Below are 22,536 nucleotides of genomic sequence, written 5' to 3' on the forward strand. Positions count from 1 at the left end.
CTACCATGTCAACCCTGAGCCTGTGCTTTTTCAGGCTGAAGAGTCCCATGGCTCGTAGCCACTCTTCATATGGCCAAGTGGCTTCCAAGGTCCCAGTCCCTCTCAGACCCTCTGTGCAGCGACACCTGCACCATCCAGCCTCGTGCTGGGGTTGGAGACCCAAGCTGCCTCGAGTGGCTCCCAAGGTCCTGGTCCCTCTCAGACCCTCCGCGCAGCGATGCCTGCACTGTCTGGCCTTTGCTGGGGTTGGAGTCCCGAGCCGCCTCAAGTGGCTCCCAAGGTCCCAGTCCCTAGCAGACCCTCCGTGCAGCAATGCCTGCACCGGCTCACCGTGATCTCTCACGGCGATGGGTTGGGGCCGGGGCTGCCTGCTGCTCCCATCCACCAGTGCAGTCTTCAGGCTCTTCAGGGCAGCTGGAAGTGCCCCTTTGCCCACCTCTTCCTCAGCCCCGGTTTCTTTCTTATCCACCCCTCATCGTCTCCTCCACGTGCTGTGCATGCAGCTCCTTATACACCCTTTTGGGGCTCTGCCCCAAGACTGAAGACTGTTCAATCGAGGGGAGGTGCAGCGCAGTCTTCAATTAGGTCTGCTCCTCGCCTCGCCCCAACGTAGGGGCAGGGCGGACTCCTCCTGAGGCTCCTCCCCTACTGGTCTCTGATTGGTGGGTTTGCCCCACCAGTCGCTTTGGAAATTCTCTAAGCCCGAGGAACCAGGCAAAGATAGGCAAGCCCGCCACACTTGTTTTATTAAATTGAATCCTGTTTCTAGGATGGCTTAGTCCTCAAGGCCTCCTGATTCTTCCTACACAAGATTCTGGTCCTTCTTTATGTTGACAATGCTCTGCTTTGTGTACTCAGCAAATGTTCCTAGTACATGCCTTTTTTGTGCCAAAGTCATTAATGAAAGATTAAAAAAGATTAATTCCAAGACTTCAGCACAATCCACTGATATCTCCCCTTCAGCTAGTTCCTTACTCAGGTGACAAATAATATAACCGATGACCATTGCAGGCTGTTTTGTCTTTACTTCCTGGTGCTTACAGTTCTCACATAAGGTGTAGATGCACCTTGTTTTAAAGTGATTTATGGCAGCATTGCTAATTTACCAGCAACTGAAACTGATGCAGATTGTTGGGGTTGACCCAATATACTCCTAAATTACATTTCCAGGTATCTCTTTCCCATGTATACTGACCCTCATGGGGGCCTTTTTGCTTACTTTCAAGTTGCCATCTGAATAAAGCACCTAGACCATTAGAGCCAGGCTTTGAGGACCACAGCTCCATGCCAAACATTAATAATTTAACAAAGGCTGGAATGTTTCAGTTCACTTAAATCCCCATACCGCAGCATCTGTCCTTTTCCCTCCCCATTTCCCCCTGCCCCAGCTTCTGCCTTTCTTCCACATCACCTGTTGGCTCTTGTCCCTCCCACTCTGCTCTTCTCTTTTCCACTGTCCATGTTAATATATCCCCAGACTCTTCTCCCCTGTCTCCCTTTGCTCCTACACAACCTCCATCCCTGAGTCCCTACTCTACTGTGCTAACTACCCCCAACCCCAGTCCCGTCTCCTTTTTTCCTTCACAACTTGTCTAGCTACTGCTGTCTCTTGTACTTTGCTTCCTCCCAGGTACTAGATCCTGCATCCACTATATTGCTTTATTTCTCCCTGCTAACAGAGCAAGAACTAAAAGCACAGGAGGGACCAGCTCCAGGTTCTCAGATCTTGTCCCCAGAACCACCTCAGGCCCAAAACCAAGGGAAGTCCTGTTCAGCCCCAGGATGGAGCAAGCTCAGTCACTCTGCACGCATGGCACACATGCAGCCCAGTCACACACAAGAATTGGGGTTGGGGCGGGGGGACAAAGGAATAGAGCACGCAGTGACTCATCTGAGAATTTAGCTGCCAAACTTGAACAGGTCTCTACCGAATGTGTGAGATAATATACTGAAAGGTCAAATTTGGGCAGATTTTCATGAGTGACAAAAACACATTGCAGACACTTGAGCAAATCCCTACAACTTCCAAGCCCCTGCTCCAAAGTATGGAGGTTTTGGAGCTTCTCAATGAAACAGCTGGATGAATGTTTTCAATATGAGCAAGATTACATATTTTACCTACTCTGCCTCTTGGAAGCAACTGAACTGCTTTAGATTAAACTTCAACCCTCCACCCCCTGCAAAAAAACCCCCAAAAAACAAAAAAACAAACCCAAAACAAACCCCCCCAAAACTCCAACTATCGTTCTGAGGCAGACACTTGGAATGGACAATTTCAGCTTGAACACTTAAAGTTTGGTGATATTATAGCAAATGGCAATGGATTGACAATGGCAAACCACTTCACTATAGGAATTGCTGTCTGTGCTGCCTTTAATCCATGCACTGCATTTGTCATTAGAACTGTTTGTTCTCATCTGTTTCTAGCTTCAGATTGCTGGAGGACTGTCCTGTGGAAAGGAATGAACAGCAATAGTGGGGACAACAGCATTTGTGGGGTTTAAAATTTTTTTAATAACTCTTTGTAGCTCCTTCTGCTGGTTTATTGGCACTATTTCCTACCTTCTTCCTGAGAAGTATTGTTGGTAAGTTTAACAGCTAAAATGTATACAGCTCAAGTCTTCCTAGTGTGTGAGATCTAATATTTTCACAGCTTTAGGTGACATGGCTGTAGGGCAGCAGTCAACAACCTTGTCAGATTGCAGGCTGGAATGACCCAGCTCAGGTCAGAGGTGGGTGGGTACTAGGATCCATCTGCTGCTGCCACTGCTTCTATCCCAAGCCCTCGCTACTATCAATTCTCCATGCCATGGCATGAGAAATGTCCCCCATTGCAAACACTGCCAAAGCCCCATATCTGCAGGTTGGGTTCAATGGGTCTAGGGGTCTTAGGTTACTGCTCTGTGTTGTAGAGTATCAACACACACAGTGGCAGACTTCATATGAAAAGATGCCCCCAGTACATTGGATGGAATCACAGTACATTCAGCAAGTATTACCTAGACCCCCAACAGGAATCTTTGTGATACTGCTGCCCCTATCCACCAGCTCCCACAAATTGTAATGGGGAAATCACTTAAGTCACAAGTGATGAAGATCTCTGCACATCACACTGTCAGCCTTAATGCCTTCATTTTGTCATAGAGAATATACCTGAGACCTGTCACTAGTGCAAGCAGCTAATGCACAGTGCAAGCCTGGTACAGCTCATCTGCTCCAGGAAATTTAAGGAAGCATCACTATGCCACGTGTCCGTTACTGCTGGAGCATGCTCTGGGTAGTTTATGAACCACAGCCATCATCATCAGCAAGGGCCTATGAAGTCAGATAAGGCAAAACACATTCCTCCCACACCCCGAACCCATGTCATCAGTCTGCACCATGAATCGTGGCCATGTGTCATCAGCATGTGGAAGGGAGATTTCAGAGATGCTTGGGCCCAGAAACAGCCACAGAGCAGGCTTTGTGTTTCACCCTGACCCCAACTGTCCATAGCAGTGGAGACGAGAAACAGACCTCACCGTTCTCTGAAGGCGAAGAAATCCTGCTGATGGCCCAGCCCCGTATTCCTCAGTGGGTTGTCAGGGCTGGGTTGGAGCAAGCATGCACAGAGTGCTCTAGCTGCCTGCTCAGTAGCTGTGGTTGTCAAAGACACTTACAATATGCTGAAGCAAATTAATACAACTGGAGCATATCATTTTAGAAAAGTTATTTGCAATTGTGCGGACATTTTCTAAATGTGTCATAAAAATCATGTGCACTTACTGGACTTCATACCTGCCCTTTCAGAAATCCCCAGTTCTGATACACCAAATAATATTAGTGATAATGCTAATGATGATAATCATTGTAGTAATTATCATATTCACTCTCATACTACTCTTTCCTGCCCAGGCAGGGGGTTGGACTCGATGATCTGTTGAGGTCCCTTCTGACCCTAGCATCTATGAATCTACCTGCACCAGCAACTTTGTACGCAGAGTGCTAGAGCTCGCCGGCTGAAACCCCATGTGATTCCCAATGACCCTGGGGATGGCCAGTCCCTTGGGGATCATGCTGTTGGCCTGAACTCCCCCCAGCTTCCTGCTGGGAGCCCCAGCGCATGTTTGCCAGTGTGCCCTGCTGGGCCTGTTACTGCTGGGCTGCTCATTCCCTGCCCCTGCCCCTGCCAGCTCTTGGTAGCAGGCCCTGGTGCTTGCGTTGAAGACCACTGTGCTCCAGGATCAGGGGTCACAGTGACCCCACCCACGGGCCGGGGTGCTGCTCACTCACTTCAATGGGAACCTGCGCCCTAACACGAGTTGGAGAGATGCCAGGGCTGAAGACACTGGGAAGGTGCGCTGGGGAGAGGGGAAGGAGGGGACTATGAGGACTGGAGACGCACTCCCTGCTTCGGGGCAGGTCCAAGGGGGACCATGCGGCTGCTGCACTGCAAGCCAGGAGGAACCTGCGGCCCAGGGGCAGGAGCAGGGGGACGCCTCCCAGGGCACGCCAGGGTAGGTGCTGGAAGTGGGTGAACAGAAGTGACGCTCCCCAGAGCAAGCGTGTTGGTTCACATCCTGCCTTGCTGGGGGCCCTGGTCGCAAGGCCCCAGGCGCGCTGGTGGGTTCACAGACACCTGCACATCCATCCTGTGGCCCCTTGTCTGGGTCCGGAGTATACCTGCGGGGAGAGTAGGGCATGTCCCCCCCTCTCCGGGGTCTGCAGCCAATGTGGGGGTGTAGCCACCAGCCCTGCCGCCTGGCGAGGCCCATGGGCTGGCCATGCTCCCCCACGGGCTGCACTTCCCAGCCTCCGCTGCTGGGCCTCATTGCAGCATAACACAGGCCAGAGGCTGCAGCCCCTCCCCCAGTACAAATCCCTTGGCAGAGACAGCTCAGGGACAAGGCAGAGCCCGCACACCGCCTCCCCCTGCCCTGAGACAGCCCAGGGCCCTGGTCTGTGGGCTGGGGCAGGGCCTGGCTCTGCTGGGGGCGCAGAAGGTGAGTGCTCCCAAGGCCGCGTCTCAGCCTGTGCAGGCTCAGCGGGCTCCAGGCTTTGTCTTAAGGCTTCAGTGCATGAGAGTCAAATGGAGCCTAACAGTTGTCTAGCCAAAGTCTGCTGTCAGGAGGGAAGCAACACAGACCTGAGCAGAGCCGTTCAAAGAGAGACTAAAGCTAATGTCAGAGGCGTGGAGGAGGCTGCTGAGCAGTAGGGAACAGGAAAGCAGGGTTGAAACACCACAGCTAATTCCTTGCTGTTTTAAGTACAGATACTCTGGCTTTTTCTGTTAAATGCCTCTCCTCTCCCATAGCTGAAGCCCCAGCCCAGTTCTGCATTTAACCCCCATGTGCTGGCCAACTCCCAGTCATGGGTGGGCTTATTCTCTCTAGTACGGCTCAGTTGTATTCCCATTCAAGTCAACAGGACTGTCATGAGCTCTGCCTGTGCTACAGCCTGGACAGTAGGGCTCTGATTCAGTCATAGCAAGGCCAGGGGTTGTTAACTGGTGACAAACTGGAGAGGGTTCGAGGAAGATCCATAGGCTTGGGGAAGCAAGCTGACAGGGAGACACCTGGGAGCTCCAGCCAACGGAGACTTAGTCACAGCACCAAAGCACCTACCTGGGGAACGGAAATGTGTTACTAAGGGGCTCTGCAGTCTGGCAGACAAAGGCATAAGGGGATTCCTTGGCTGGGGCTAGAACTACAAAATTCAGACTAGAAATAAGAGCAAGCACAGGCATTCAGGTACTGACCATTGGAGCCCTTCACTAAGGGTTGTGGGGAATGCGGGGCGGAATTATTCATTGCTGGAGAACAGGTGTCTTTCTAACAAATAAGTGCTAGTTCACCCTGGAATGGATGCAGGGTAGTCTTAAGGCCTGAGTTGTATACAGAGCCATATGGGATGACCCCAGTGTTTGCTTCTGGTCTTATGTGCTGGGAACAGGCACCCTTGTGATCTCAGCTAATGGGGCAGGGCCCATCTGCATTCTCCTGGAGGACATTTTGGATGGCCACATGTGACCTGTCAGGGTGGTGTGCTGAGGAGCAGTGTAGGTCCCCCAGAGGAAGGGAAAGGAAAAAGCAGGGACTATTCTTGCAGGGGGTAAACAGGACTCAGTCTCCCCAGCTGATACTCCTGCCATGGTCTGTCCCCTCCCTCAGTGGAGGGGCAGGCAGCACCAGCCATCAAGCCAGGGTCTGGGAACCAGTAGAGCATCTATGAGGAGGGCTAAGCCAGTGGCAGAAGAGTGCAGGATGGGGATGGCTGAGGTACTCTGAGAGCTTGTGGAGACAGGAAAGAAAAGAATGAGGTTGCTGGGGAGGAGGAAGGGAACAAAGCTGGTGATGTGTTTGCCTTGAGAAGTACATGAAGGACAAGAGGCAAATAAGGCGAGTATGGTTAAGGGCCTACAGACCAAGCCCTACAAGGAGAGACTAGAGAAACTGGATCTATTCAGCCTCCGCAAGAGAAGGTTGAGAGGCGACCTTGTGGCTGCCTGTAAGTTCATCATGAGGGCACAGAAGGGAATTGGTGAGGTTTTACTCACCAAGGCGCCCCCGGGGGTTACAAGACATAATGGCCACAAGCTAGCAGAGAGCAGATTTAGACTGGGCATTAGGAAGAACTTCTTCACAGTTCGAGTGGCCAGGGTCTGGAACAGGCTCCCAAGGGAGGGGGTGCTCTCCCCTACCCTGGGGGTCTTCAAGAGGAGGTTGGATATGCATCTAGCTGGAGTCATCTAGACCCAGCCCTCTTTCCTGCCTATGCAGGGGGTCGGACTCGATGATCTATAGAGGTCCCTTCCGACCCTAACATCTATGAATCTATGAATCTATGGGTTCCCTCAACTTTAGCTGCAGCTCCAGCTCCCTGAAGTGCCTTTTCTGACACATTTCCAGGTTTGGGCTACACGAGCTTGTGGGGGGGACGGCGGCAGTTGTAGAGAATACTCAAGAAGAAAAGTGACAGGGACATTGGAGCTCTGGCCTGGGGCATATCACTTGACACCCCTCTCCCCCAGGCCTCTATGTCCCCACCTGCAAGCAGGGATGCTGCTCCTGAGGCTGGGAGCTCTGCAGTCTGTCCCTCTGCCGTGTATGCCTGGAGTGCAATGGATGATTTTGAAGGGGTGAAGCATCTGAAGTCCGTGTCTGCCTGTACCCTCAGGTGATGGCCACTGGTGTAAGGCGTCTGAGTGAGAGGCGGCACAGTGGGAAGGCCATGCCTGGGTTCTTCCTCTCCCAACTGGCAGCAGCTCTGGACAATCCAGCCATCAGGGCTCTGGAGGTAAGGCTGTCTGGGGCAGAGGGTGGTGCTAAAAGAGTCTGCCACATGAATAGAGCTCAGAGTGTTACTGGGGAGGGGGATGCCCCTCCTTCCTGCTCCATCAGCAAAGAAGAGGGATTGGTACCTCTTCAAGCTGAGGTGCTGGGCTGGGAGTTGAAAAAGCTCCTTGTGAAGGGTGTCAGCTCCCTTGGGGCAGAGGCTGCTTCCCAGAAAGCAATCTGCCCAGTGCTTTGCCATCATGTCTTTCTCTCAATAGCCCTAGCAAAAGCTCTGTCGTGGTAAGCAGGTAGGACAGTGGGACAAGCTGCCCAGGGAAGCTGTGGGATCTCCTTCACAGGGGGGCTTCAGAAGAGGGTGGATCAGCCTCTATGATGGTAATAGGAATAGTGCACCCTGCACTGTGCAAGGGACTGGACTAAAAGCTTCTCACCCTATGACTCTGTGGACTTGTCTACACATTCATTAATGCACAGTAGTTACTGCACATTTAGTTTAGTACTTGCTTAATAAAGTACTAGCTAAATGTGCAGAACAGTAAAAGCTGCTGTATCTTGCTCCAGGGATGCCACTTCATAAGTACACCAAGCTCAGCTGATGTGGCTCAGTATCGCCAATGGAGGGACCAGACCGCTGATCAGGGACTGGAAAACAGCAGCCTGGATTTCTGTGCTGTTTCTCATTGAAGTGCAGAGCCATCATGACATGGCTTTATGCTCATTTTACTGACAACTACCACCACAGATCCTAGAGTTTGCTTGAGCTGCTGCCTGGTGAAGCGAAGCTCAAACAGGCCAGTTTAACTATGAGGTGAGACCCAGTCCCAGACTTAGAAGTGGCTGACTGCCTCCCAGCACAAACCAATGGCACCCAAGGCCCATGCAAATGGCTGTATAGTGGAGAGGGTTCCAGATATAATGCACAATCAAGAAATACCTAGTCCTAGTGCACTTGTTCAATGCAAATCTGGGTTTGGGGGAATCCAGGAACTGCACTGAATGAACAGTCCCAGGCAACTGGTGTCCACGCTGTGTGCTGGAAGAGGGAAGTTCAGTTCACTCCCCAGCTCTGTGCCTCAGTTTCCCTGTCTGCACATGGAAGAGAGCCCTGCTGACCCCCATTCATTGAGGGCTGCAAGCTCATCACATCTGTAGTGGACCAAAAAGATAGAGTGCTTGAATCTTTGCTGAGCCCAGGATGGTCACTGGGATTCAAGCCCTGCCCACTCCCTCCTGCTCCCTAAGGGAGTAGTTTGACCATGGCCTCTTGTTATGTCTCTCCCCAGTGGCATGAGGATGGGCGGGGAGTTGTTGTCCATCCGCACCTGTATGAAGAGGAGGTTCAGAAGCACAAGGAGCTCTTCCCAGAGCTGAAGACCCTGCGGTCAGTCTCGATGCTCCAGACCTGGCTGTTGACTGCTGGCTTCAGAGCCAAGGTGGCAAAGTAAGTCCCAGATTCCCCTGCACTCCTAAGCAGACAGCTACTAGCATCCTGCTGGGGCCACACACACGGGCCTGTTCCTAATGTCCAGGCTGCAGAGACCAACACAAAGGCTGGAAGGGGAGGAATCTGGGCCAGAGGCTGGCACATGGCATCTCAGTGCTGGGGAATTGCTATACCTGCTTAGATCTTTGTTCTGCTTAGAAATAAGAAACAAGGCTCTTCAATTTTTAGGGGCTGAACAGAGGTGTCTAAGAGAGGAGGAAGTAGGTGATGGGAGAGGGAAGGAAGGAAGGACCTCAAGAGGCTGAGAGAAGGAAATCAGTAGCAGGAGAGCAGGAGATAGTGGAAACTGGGGCATAGTGCCACGCTATGCAGGTTCCTCCTGATGTGGTGCAGGAAGAGAATCTGCTGGGCTCGGTGTGGTGTGAGCATTGTGGTGAGGGCCTGACCAGCCACCTGTTCTGAGGCTGCCCTGCCCTTTGTGGTGGGATTTAACCCCCACTGTTCAGTCTTGGAGCTCTCAGGCTTAGCAGGGCACTGCCCAGGCTCAGAGATGGTGTTGAGGCAAGGGCTGTGCCATGCTTGGCTGGTCTGAAGGTGTTAGGGCAGAGCTTCTGATCTGCAGGGGGCAGGGAAGCGGTGGCATGGGCTAGCCAGTTGGTTTCTGACTAAAGATGTGAAAGCCTGGAAGAAAAATGGAAACATTTGGAAAAACCCCTGGGTTTTTTCCATTTTTTTCCAAGGACCTTTTTACTTTTTTTCCAATGGGAAAACTGGAAATTTGGGGAAAAACTGAAAAAAAAAACCCTATTACGCAATGTTTTCTTTTAGAGTGATGAATGAAATGCTTTTTAAGACAAGGTTTTCAAATATTGTTTATTGCAGCTGCCCTTTACTAACTCCAAATGATTTCTAATAACTGTATAATAGGAAGATGTTTTATGTAAGGAAATCTATAGTATTAAATCATTACAATTACTATATATGGTAGAGGTGATACAACTCTCAAATCTAAGATGAAATTCTTCCCCGAGAGGGCACTGCCATCTGCACAGGAGGAAGGAAGGATCCAGGGCTGCCTTTGTTTTCGTACTTCTGCACTGCTTGGAGCCTTCCTTCCTCCAGTGACTTTGACCATTCTAGAGTTTGGAGGAGATAGAGTAATATGTGTAGGGTGGCCATTCGTCTGATTTTATAGAGGACAGTCTGGTTCTCTGGTCCTCCGTCCTCTATTGATATGAAACTGGATGCCTCTATGTTCTCTATTTTTCACTGCTTGGCCCGCTTCCGCCGCTGACACCACCATGGCTGCCTACGGGAGCTCTCCGCTTGGCCCACCACCAACACTGCCACAGTTGCCTGTGGGAGCTCCCCGCTAGCCGCCATGCCCCTGCTGCCAACACCGCTGCCTGCAGGAGCTCAGTGTGCTGCCTCCCCCTGCCCCCCCCCTCAGCCTTGGGAGGCATGCAATGTTCATGGTGGTGGGGACAGTAACTGTCCTCTATTCTTGAGATACGTCAATAGCTACCCTAAATATGTCCTCCTCCTGAGTCCTGACTAGGCCACTCAACCTGGTCACCACTCCCCTCAAAGGACTGGGAGTGGACACTCCCTGTAGCTCCCTGCTACAGGGGAACAAGCAGCTTAGCAGTTTCTTCACACAAGCAAGAATGGCAATAAATGCCTGTTGTGGGTAGCAAAGCCTCAGAGGAAAAAGAAACCTAAATATTTTGGTGGTGGAATGGAACCTGCCTCTTCCTGGACCCGGTGACCCTGAGATCCACTGAAGTACCTAACAAACTGCATCTAGTAACACAAAGGAGCTGAAAGTAGACTTCTTGTTTATTAAAAGGTAAGAGTTTCAATTTCTTTGAGTTCGGTATATTAAACTATATTTTAAGTTAGTATATTTTCATAATTAATGTAATTCATAATGGAGTTCCTACCAATCTGATGCTTTCTAAGCAAATCACCTTCTACTCTCACTTTAACAGTGCAGTAAAGTCTGAGGGAAGGGGTGGTTCACAGTTATCTTATTGAGGGCTCCCCTCCATCATTTACTAAATTTTTCACATGCTGTAGCTTAGTGTTTGTATATGTAACCCAGCTATTAAACTACTTTTTTCCTTTTTTTTCCTTTAGCAACATGGTGTGACCATGTTCTAACATATGGAAGCATTTCCACACTGTAACTGCAAGTCATTCTGAAAAACCTGCAAATAGTGAAAATTAAATATGCATTTCTAAATGCTACCAGGATGACCAAACACTTCCTTGAATGTATGAAGTGTCCTGCAGACTTAAAAAAAAATCTTTCATGAGCATGAAGTATATCATGATGATAGTGGAAGTAGCACTTGAAAACGTTCTTGATCCAGAAGTCCTCCTGCTTCTCCTGTAAAATCAGCATCACAAAATGTTGCCCAGTCAACATTATCAGGTAAACAGATATCTCAACCAACTGTATCCAAAAGACTCCCAATAACCTCATTTGTAGACAAGATGACACCTGAAAACCAAGAAAAAATTGACCAAGCTCTTGCAAGAGCAATCTATGCTTCTGGGATGCCATTATCAATCACTGAAAATGCACATTGGCAGGCAGCATTTAAATTATTAAGACCATCATACCATTTGTCCAGCAGACATTCTTTGAGCTAGCCTTGTCTATAGTAAGAGTTTGAACATGTAATGCCATCTGTGCACAAAAAAGTCAACAAAGCACTCTGTCCTGCAGTACTTAGTGATAGGTAGACAAATGTATGGGAAAAAGGAATCATAAATTTGTGATAACAACACCTCAACCAGTTTTTTTATAAAAGCATTGAAACAGGAGCAAACAGATATACTGAAGAGTATATCAGTAGTAAAATATGTGAAATCCTACAGAAGACTGGGAGTGGTAAAGTATTTGCTTTGCTGATTGTCAACACAAGTAATATGAAAGCAGCTTGGGAGATCATAATGGACAAATAGCCACATATTACTGAACTAGGATGTGCTTCCCATGGCCTAAACTTGCTTCTTAATGATTTCATAAAGCTGGACACACTGCAAAAGATCTATAATAGAGCAAAATAAGTTATAAAATATGTAAAATCTACTCATATTGTCACTGCAATCTTTAAGAAGAAGCAGGAAGAAAATAATGGGAAGAATAAAATGGAGAGACAAATTTTGTAGTAAAATTAGATGGGGTGGGGTGGTGAACTCATTTGAAAGTTTACTAAAAAACAAAGACATTGTTCAAGAATTAGCGATAACTGAAGAGTAGTCCGAAGCGTAAGGAACACTGTACTTGATGAGGATGTCTTCTGGGTCCAGCTGCAGAATTCCCTGAAGATTCTCAAGCAGGGGTAGGCAGTTATTTTGGGCGGAGGGCCGCTTACTGAGTTTTGGCAAGCTACTGAGGGCCGCATGACAGGCAGCCAGGAGCAGATAAATATTAATTTTCTAAATTTTTAGGGGTCCCATCCAGCCCGTGGGCCGCATTTTGCCCACCCCTGTTCCAAAGTCAATTTTTTCAGCAATCCCTGCATCTGGATCAGACAGACATTCTTCACCTAGTGGCCCAGATAAAATCAACTGTGTTTGGCAATATAAGTATATCTCCACTTATGAATGCAGAAGATGGAAAAGTAAAAGACTTCATTCACAGGCGGGAGGAATTTTGTTGCCAGCCAATTCACGCTGCTGCAAATCTTCTGGATCCAAGATTAAAAGGTAAAATGTTAGTGATGATAGCATTGCTACTGCATTTGACTGAATTACAAAACAAGCAACACACTTAGGAATTGATGTTGGCAAGGTACTTTCAGCTATTACAGAACATCATCAGGTATTTGGACCAGGAGTGCAAACTGGGACTCTGCCAAGCATATTCGTCCTGCAACATGCTTGCAAGGCCATTGTACAACAGCCTCTGATTCCCCTTGCTTCTCACCTGCTTCAGATTCCTCCATCTTCTGCAGCACATGAAAGCAACTGTTCTGTGTTTGGAAGGATACACATCAAATCAAGAAATAAACTACCTTGTGAACAAGTAGAGAAGCTTGTTTCAATCCATGCAAGCCTTCAATTTTCTGAAGTCCATGAAGATAAAAGTAAAGGTTCAGATTCAGAATCAGAAAATACTGATATTTCAGAAACTAAGTCTGACTCTGATTAGACAAAGAAACTTGCAATGCTAATATGTTCAAAGATATACTTGTTTGTTTAAAAGACATATTGGTTTCATGTGCTGAATTTTTTCTCCAGCCTTACAGGGCTGTTTTTTCTGAGCTTTTTTTCTAAAAATATGAGTTTCTTCTGTTTCTGGAGAGTGTGGACTGTATGGAGGAGATTTTCTAAGTCCAGATAATAAAAACTTCCTTTTGTTTACTACAATGTTGATGGTTTCTATTTTCAACTTTAATTATTTTCCTAGTTCTCATGAACTGGCAAAAACCAAGACATGCTTAAGTACCTTAGGGTGCAGCAGCTTGTAGCTCCATCTATAACAATAATTACAAATAATTACTTTAAATCCCTTAGTTTTATTCAAATAATAATTAGGCACTTATACTTTAAAATTTCATAAATATACCAAACATTTCAATTTTATGTGCTAATTAAGTTATACATAATATACTGTATGTTCATAAAGTAGTAAAGTAAATGTAGATAGATAAGGAAGATAAATATTGCATATGTTTTACTTTTTCCAAAAATTTTCATTTTTTTCTGGAAAAATGGGAAAAAACACATTTTTTTTCCCATGGCTTCAAAATTTCCAGAAATGTTACATATCTATCTCTGATAAGGGAGTTCACTCAGAGCCAGCAATGAGGGTGAGGGAGGGGAGCCAGGTCACACAATGTGACTGTTTAGCACAATGGAACATAGATAGCCCCTGGCCAGCTTGAGGATGTTCACTCCAAGACAGTCAAATCAGCCCAAGAGAGATGTGACCCAGAACCATGACCCCTCAGGGCTACCAGGCAGCTGAGCCATGCTGGGCTACTGTGTTGCAGTTTCAGGCCCCAGGGGACTTGGTGTCAATGGGGTAAGGACACCACCACAGCCGGCAGCCTCACTGGAGCAGCCAAAGGCTGTGGAGATGGGAAGGAGAGGGAGAAACAGCACTTTCTTAGGGCTGTCCCTGCAGCACATAGCTGAGCAATACCTGTGGGCAGGAGGGGGCAGCGGCAGCATGGCCATTGCATTAAATACTAGTTTCAGTTTCATTCCTGATAATCACACATCAAAGAGCAGACTCAGACCAGGCCCCCACCCCAGCCTCCCCACAGGGACCACTCTGCAGGCATGCTGTTGCACAGAAGAGGAGGCAGCCACCTGCACTACAGCCTGGGAGTTCACCTTTCCTTTCCTGTGTCCGTATGGGATAAGGTATTTAGCATAGGGGTGGGCAAAATAGGGCCTGCAGGCCGAATCCGGCCTACCAGGCACTTTCATCCGGCCCGCAGCACCCACCAGTGACTTGTATTCTGTATAGCCCTTCTGGCCACGAGGGTGGGAGCAAGGCACCCACGTATAACCACCCCCCTAGGGTTACCATCTCTCCAATTTCAAAAAAGAGGACATCTGTGGGAGGGAGAGGGAGGAGAGGGGGAAGCTGTATATGATTATGTAGGGGGCAGTGATATGCCCCCCCCGCTGCCCTGCCAGTGTCCCGCACTCCCAACCTGCAGCCCTCTGCTCTCTCCCAGTCCTGCCGGTGCCCCTCACTCCTGACCTGTAGACCCTGTCCCCCCAGCTCTGCTGCCCATGCACGCACACACGCACTCACCTGTCAGCAGCTGCCAGGGCCCCACACACAGAGCACATGATCTCCTGACAGCCATTCAGCTTGCCTCGCTGCCCCCAGCCCAAAGCAAAAGCAGAGATGAAGCAAAAATCTGGACGTTAGCTGGCATTTTAAAAAACCTGCCCAGATGGAGGACAAGGGGCCGGACGTATGGTAACCCTACCTTATTGTGCCTCGCTCCCACCCTTGTAGGTGGAAGGGCCTGGCCAGCATGCAGCTTCCAGGTGAAGCTGCTGCTGCCACTGCTGCAGCCACTGCAGGACCTGCTTGGCTTCCCTGGCATCCTGCTTGCTCCAGGCAACAGGCAGGGAGGTGGTAGGGGTGGGGGCAAGCTTCAGCTGGTGGGGAGCACGGAGTCTGGGGCTGGGGCTGGCGGCAGAACAGCGCCTGTGTCCAGGGGGGCGGCAGCAGTGTGGCGCTCGGGTGGGCAGGGTGTGGGTGTCAGGAAGGGTGGGGGGGGGTGGGCCCCCCCGCACATGTCCTCCATGGTGTGCAGCCCCTGCAGGCAGTGGCAGCAGCAGTAGGCAGGGGACACTAGTGCCTGGTGCACGTGGCTCCAGCCAATGCTGCACGTGGGGGCAAGGAGCGCAACTTGCCCACCCTGCCTCTATCGTGGGGGCTCTCCACTGCGCACATGGAGCTCCTGCACTCATGCACCACTGGAGGGAAGCTCCACACGCTGGAGACAGGTGTCTTTGCCACTCCCTGTCGCGCAGGTCCTGGGACCCCGCAGGGAAGCAGGGGCCAGGGCTCCCACACTCCCCCCCCCCCCACACACACCCCCTCCCCACACAATATACAAGACTAAGACTTTATTTTTGAGTTATTATGCAACCACCTTTATATACAGTAGCAAACACAAATCATGACAAAAATATTTTTTGTAACAAACAAAATACGGTATAGTAGGTGTTTGACTTTTAGTGTATGATTTATTCTTTTTCTGGTTCTAAGATGACAACCCTCCCCTCCCAAAGGGAGTATTACTGGGGGGCCAGGGAAGGGACTTCTGGTGACAAAGGTCATGGGTTAGAGGGTGGGACTTCCAGTCTCAAGATGGCAGCCAGGGGTCAGGGCACCTGTCAAGGGGCAGGGCTACCCATGTGGCCCTTGACGGCTCACCAAACCTGGTTAAACAGCCCTCTAGCCAAAATAATTACCTGCACTCAACAAATTTTACAGATTTGTTAGAATCTGACAGGCTGCACCATGAGCACTTCTGCTATGCCTTGAACTTGTGAGCTCTAGGCTGTCAACCAGGCAGCATAGTGCCCATGCCACCCCAGACCCTCAGAGCTCACCTTGAGCAGCCTGGGAGACAGCAGCTGCTGTGTCAGCATTGCCTGGGCTTGTGTTGGCTGTGCCTAGCAAATCCGCTTGGCCCCACACTGTGTTGCTCAGTCAGCTGGAGGGGTATACTGGAGAAGGAAGGGGCAGACAGATCAGTAGAGGCAGGGGACGTGCCAGGAAGGAGACATATGCAGCAGATCTATAGGGGGTATCAGAACCAGGGCTGCTTTCCTCAGGCTGCATACAATAAGAATCACCCACCGCATCATTCACTTGCACCTGAACAAGAGCTCCAGAAGAAGCTGGGAAATCAAAACAGCAGCACACTCCCTCGAGGGCAGAGCAGGAGCCCAGGGAGGGGACTACAGGGTTCTGTTCTTTGTGCTCTGCAATTGCCTCAATTCTGCCCATAGGCAATTCACGTCCCAGCTCTGTGCCTCAGTTTTCCTGTCTGCACATGGAGGAGGGGCTTGCTGATCCCTCTTCATCGAGGGCTGCCAGCTTATAGGGGCTGTAGTGGCCAGAAGGCAAAGGGCAGAGTGCTTGAAGCTTTGCTGAGCCCAGGATGGTCACTGAGAATTCAGCTTTGCCCAGTCCTGCCCTGTGCACACCTGAGCCCAGCAACTGGATGGAACAGGCAGCCTAAGGGTCCCAAGTGCCTGCCCCAGTACTGCTCTCAGGCTCTCAGACTGGGGCATGTGCTCAGGACATCTCTGCCCACATGCTGGGCCCAGGGCAGGGGAGGGGTGTGGGGGCAGGGTTTGACTATCAGTGATGGCCTGGGCACAGCAGGGAGGTAGTACAGACAGGCCCATCGTGCCAGAAGGCTTTCAGCAGACTTGCACTGACTACCTGAGAGGGACTTTCCAGGGGGCTGCTCCACCCTGGCTGGAAGCAGGTCAGCTTTGCATTATCACAAGATGAAACTGGCAGATCACCTGGGTAGCCTCTGAGGACAGCAAGAGGCATTTCCTGCCTTGAGGTGCCCTTCCCTGTTCCCTCGGCCACCACTCCCTGCCTTTGCTTTCTGTCCCACAGGGCCAAATCTGACGTACTCATTTTCCAGCACTCCGACTTCAGGAAGTTGCCTCCCAGGGCAGAGGAAGTGGATGGTTCCAGTGCCGAGCCTGGACCCAGCCCCAGGCAGCACAAGAAAGCCAAGAAAAGGAAGAGCATGTCTGATCTTACTGCCTCTGCAGGCAGCGCAGCAGGAGCTCTGTCCTCAGACACCCCAGGTGCAGACCGTAAGTGCAGGCAATGTCACCACAGCCACAGGGCCTGGGCCTGGGCTTGGGCAGAGGAGGAAAGCACATGTTAGTCTCAGTTATGCCTCCCAGTGCCTGGCTGTGTCTCTTCAGGTACTGCCCATGGCAGTGTAAGCTGCTGCTAGAGGCACAGTCGGTTAGTCCACAGAAAAAGAAAGAGACCTGCCACTGCTGCCAGCTAAGGCAGCAGCTCAGGGCAGCGGAGGAAGGTTGTGGTTTTGCTGCAGAAGGGCAAGGCTCCAGGCTGGGCTCCCCAGCACTGGCGAGTGTCAGTTCAAGTCCAGGTAGCTGTTGCCCCCTGACTGCATGGTCCTTGCAGGGCCTGACTACATGCACGCCTAACTCTAATGAGCAGTACCGTGGACACCATGTCCTCCTAGAAATGGACCCTCTGCAGTTGGGAGAAGTCCTGCTTCCCATTAAGCACATGGGTAGGAACCCACCAAGATACCAGGGGCTAAATCCAGGGGCCAGATTCTGCTTACGCCCCTTCCTCATGTCCTTCCCTTACCTGCGACTGAGAGAAGGCTTCCCTGCTCTGTGGAGGGGAGCAGGGTCAGACCCATAGAAGCTGCTTTCATATCTCCACTCCAGAGGGAGGAGTGGAGCCTTCTGCCCCTCCACTGCTGACACTACCACAATGGGGGAAGCTTGGGGCTACTGAGGGGAGTGAGAGATTGCCCAGCTGGGGGAATTATACTGCAGGAGCCCCAATTGCCTCTCTCCTGGAGGGCACCATGGCAGAGATCCCCAGCTCCAGGGAGGGAATCACGTGTCCAAGCCTACTCCCTATCTCCTCAGGACTGGCATTATTATTGCATGTCTTACAGTAGCACCAAAAGACCTGGCCCCATTGTGCCCAGTGCTGCACAGGCACAGTGAGAGACAGCCCCCACATAGAGGGTCTAATGAGATGAGATGGACACAAGGTGTGGAGGGCAGGACAGTTGTCCCCACTGTGAAGACAGAGACTTGCCTGGGGTCAGACATCTGTGGGAACTCCCCTCCAGGCCCTCTGAAGCCTCAGCACAAGCCATCACCTCCTCAAGATGTCTGCTCTATTCCTGGCTCTGACAGTGATTTGTGGGGGACTTGGGGCATATTCCTGTGCCCACTGTACCTCCAGTTCCCCCTCTGTGGCTCAGGGCTGACAGCCCCCAGGCCCTGTTGCCTGCTGAGGCACTGCTACACCCCGCTGGTAAAATGCAGAGAGGGGGTGGGACAGTGTCAGAGCTGCTGTTACACCTGCCCCAGGGAGACCACAGCGCCTGCGACCCTTATACCAGTACATCAACTATGACAACCCGGAGATGAACAGACTGTCAGAGGAGGAGGGGGACACACCAGAGACAGCTGCCCCAGGAGAGGCTACCACAGGGGTGGGGAAGGCAACAGCCGTGCTGGAGGGATCTGGACAAACAGGTAATGGAGAAGGAGCTGAGATGGGGCTGTCAGAGATGTGGCAACTGGCATGGGAGCTATCTGCCAGAGTCTATAATGGGGTGGGAGGGATGGAAAGAGGGAGGGCAGAGCCTGTTCCTCAGGGGAGTAGAGAGAGAAAGAGAGATGCCCCAGCACCAAAAACTGATGAGTGCCCACGAGCAGCTGTGTGCATGGCGTGTGCCTGTGCAGCCACCACCCCCACATGTACATTCTGCCACACCAAAAAGCTGTCTTCAGCTGCGTGTGCTCACATAAGTGCCAATGGGCACTAAACACTTGCCTCAGATGCCTGGGAAGCTCCTACCTGGAGAGGACTGGCAAAATCCCTCCAGCTTTGATGGAAGCAGAGTAAAGTGCTGAGTCTGGGACAGCTGGAGAGAGCCTGATTGTTCAGCACTGGTTGGCACTGAAGAGCCAGCAGCTACACAAGCTGTGGGCTAAGACAGCTTGGATACTGATTGGGGCCAGGCCTGGACCAGGCAGCTCCTATGATCACCATCCATAGCTCTGCCATGGGGCCTTGCATTGTGCAGCACAGGGGGCTGTGACAAAGCCAGGCAAGCACTGTCCCTAGCCAGTCACAGGAGAATTGGAGACACAGGATGGGGAAGAGACTTGCCTGCAGTGATAAGCAGGCCAGCAGCAGAGCTGGGAACAGACACCAGGCCTCCTATTCCCAGGCCAGAGGCTGGGGACTGCCCCATCCTGCCCCACTCTGCACTGTGGACTCAGTGGTAGGTACAGGCAGGTGGTTGAGGACTGACCCTCAGTCAAGAAAGAGGGCAGACTGCCAGCTGGGCTGCACGTGACACAGCTGGGTGTAGCTGCCTGTGGCAGTGGAAGGTGGCACTGCAGTTTCCAGAGCCGTGGCAATATTGTGGGCAGTAGTGGTGGAGGTGCCCTGGGCACAGAAAGCACGTAGGTCTGTTTTCTGCCCTGGTCAAGTAGCTCAAGATGTCTTGGGCTGAGCTCAGCTGTGTCAAAGAAGGGGCCCAGAGCTCTGTGCCACGGCCCTGTTTCACAGCATCTGTGCCTCAGTGTTCCCCTCCGTGAACACTCACGCACTTTCCCACAGAGTAGCAGGGGCTGATGCGTGAGCAACCCCAAGATAGGCCCGAAAGCACAGAGCTGCTTCTGGCTGAGTCACACCCAGCACAGGTGCCCTCCCAGCACTATCATTGCTGCTGGGTGGAGCTCTTTCCCAGGAGTGGAGCTGGACCTGGGCTTCTATCACCATAAGCATCACTGTGCCCTGGCTGCTTCTGGGAGCACAGCCTGCTGCTTAGGGGGAGCTTAGGGCAAGGCCTGTGCCTAGGCTCTAGGCAGGAAATATGCCCAGCAAGCTTTGCCAGCCTGGAAGCCCTGGTGGGCTGAGCTGGGCTGGGCTGTATTTCTCCAGCCTGCTCCTTCACACTGGAGGGACTACTCTTGTCCCAGACACTCAGATCTGCCATGCTCCATTTTCTCCCTCCTACCACTGCCTTGAGCTGGTCTTCCTGGAGGTCTGCTCTGCAAACCATGGGGTGACAAGGACACATATGGCAGAATAAGCTACAAAACTCAAGAAGAGACATCTTCAGTGCCTGCAGTAACTCAACAGGCAGCTCCTGCTTGTCCCTACAAGCCCTGCCTTGGCATCTCATAGACGAAACTGAGAGGAGGGGCTAAGCACCCCCTGACCACAGGCTGCTCTGCTGACATGGCAGAGCAGAGTTGTCCTTTAAACATCTGCAAAGTCCAATGGCTTGAGTCAGCAGGTTCAAGGTGGCCTGGGTCAGTGTCTGTTCAGCCTCAGCTAGGAAAAGCAGCACTGTGCCATTAGCTTTTGTTCTCAGCTCTAGCTTTGCCCCAGCTCTGGCTCTGCTCCAGCTCAAGGTCCAGCTGCTAGGGCCTGACCTGAGTCTGACACTATTTCAAATTCAGCAGCAGCCTGGAGTCCTTCCCCTCACAGTTGCTGGTGACCAGCCATAAATTAGTTAAGACAAGAGAGGAAGAGGGTCCCCAGGCACAGCTCAGACTGCCCTTTCCACAACCAAGGGCAGCAAGACACCAGCTGCCCTATATCCCAGTCCCTCCCCATTAGCTACATGTGTCCCATCCACATTTGCCAAGAAACAGGATCAGCTAATTCCAGCTGATTGACTACACCAAGTAGACAGACCGCACCAAAAGTCTGCCTGTCTCATCAGTCATCACAGATGGTGGGAGGCCTGAACAGACCTCTCTCAGAAGGGGGAGTCTTTCTGTTCACCCTTCTGGTCACCAACTGGTGCAAACAAGTATCTCCCTCCTCATTTCCCCCACATGAAGGAAGCACAATGATGTAAGCTTAGCTGTCCATGTCAGCACAGATTCCTCCTCCTCTCCACATTACAGGTGAGAAGGGCAGTAACCCAGCAGTCTGCTCCCTGGGAACTCCAGCCCCATCCGAGGTGGACAAGTCGACTCAAGTGGCCATTGACAAGATGCTCAGTGTCTGTGCAGCTCACTTGGTGCCTCCACTCTCACCACAGCATAAATAATTGCACAGACTCAGGTTTCCCACTATGTTAGCTCAGCATAAAACAAACATGGGATGGGCTGTTGTCTGGAGCTAGAGCGAATGCTTTAGGAAGCTGGCTGAGCACTCCTGGTAAAAGCTCCTTTTCTTTATCAAATGCCAGGGCATCTTCCCACCCCTGCTCATTGTGGCTGGAGCTGAGTATTTACATTCATGCCCTCATTACTCATTTATGAAATAAAGAAAGCTTGTAAAAGTGCTGACTGCATAGTGCCTGGAGGTACAGACTAATGGATGGACAGTGCTGAGGTACAAGGCAGTCATTCAGTTGAGTGCTCTCATGCCTGCAAGACAATGGAGGTTGAGGTTGAGAGTAGCTCATTCCAAACACTTCACATTAAAATTTAGAAAGGGAAGATAGAATGTGCATTGTCTGAAGCCTGAATGCACCACTGTAGCTGCCTGAGTTTGTGCCTGGAGCAGGACTCAGTGCAGCTTATTACATGATTAGGTAAATCAAGCTCTTCAGCCCAAGCGAAACTTGGCCAGGGACTCCCACAGCCCCAGCATCACTATTTGTCAGGAGACAGTTTCAGAGATGCAATAGCGTGTTGCAGATGGGAGCAGTGATGGCTCTTGGTGAATAGCAGAGGGGTGGGATACTTCATGTTTGGAAAAGGTAGGCTAGGGGCTGCAGAGGGAATCTCCCAATGACAGAGCTTGGTAGAGTCACACATCAGGTTGGGGGATTTAAACTAAATCAGCTCTCAGCCAGTGTCCTAGAGAGCTGCCACCAAGAGATGGAAGTCCAAATACCATCTCCAGCCTAAAGTTAACCAGCTCACATTTCTCCTCTTTTCTCACTCCTGTTGTTTGTTCCTACCTCCCTGGAGTCTTTCCTGTCCTTCTGGGATCATTGGAACATACCAGGAAGGGGTTTTTGTGCCCATCTCTCATGCCCCCACCAGAAGCACTGTGGTCTTTAAGCTTGCCCACCCTACTCTACATTTATATCTTTTGTTGCACAAGGCAATCTTGGCATCTTTAAGCCTTGTCAGTTCAAGAATTATCTTCCAAACAGGCATAAACCTAGCAGGAAATATGCCAAAAAGATCACCCCTGAATGAACACAGCTGGGTAAGCTTTGGGTAAGCTCTGCAGGTCCTGAGACTCATGTCTTAAAGTCACACCATGACACCAACCAAGATCAGAGCCCCATCGCACTAGGTATTGTACAAAAAGAGACAGACAGGGTGCAAGTATACATGCCATTAAGACCATGGGATAAACTCCAGCAGTTTGTGCCAGAGTCAGCTGCTCCCAGGCACAGTGCATGCATGTGTGCCCGGGACCACAGCAGTTTGAGCTGGGGTGGAGCAGCCAAGGCTGGCAGCAGGCTGCGGGGGGTTAGCCCCCGGCTCCCAGTGGCAGCATCAGCAAGTGTCAGGGCCGGCTAGGACACAAGAGAACTGAAACTGTGGAGCCATATGGCTGACCCACTCCCCACTCCTGCCTAG

General features: G+C 51.0%; 1 protein-coding gene across 1 annotated transcript; it reads left to right on the plus strand.

Moving 5' to 3' along the window:
- The first annotated feature begins 4,608 nt into the window (after nt 1-4,608).
- CUNH16orf86 (chromosome unknown C16orf86 homolog) lies at nt 4,609-22,536 on the plus strand. The gene is made up of 6 exons (XM_025216787.1): nt 4,609-4,982; nt 7,156-7,275; nt 8,558-8,715; nt 16,850-17,055; nt 18,331-18,498; nt 20,896-22,536. Exons 1-6 carry the CDS (start codon nt 4,764-4,766, stop codon nt 21,039-21,041), a joined length of 1,017 nt encoding a protein of 338 aa, XP_025072572.1. The 5' UTR covers nt 4,609-4,763; the 3' UTR covers nt 21,042-22,536.

This window comes from Alligator sinensis, unplaced genomic scaffold (genome assembly GCF_000455745.1).
Source record: "Alligator sinensis unplaced genomic scaffold, ASM45574v1 scaffold1317_1, whole genome shotgun sequence".
NCBI classification, from domain to species: Eukaryota; Metazoa; Chordata; order Crocodylia; family Alligatoridae; genus Alligator; species Alligator sinensis.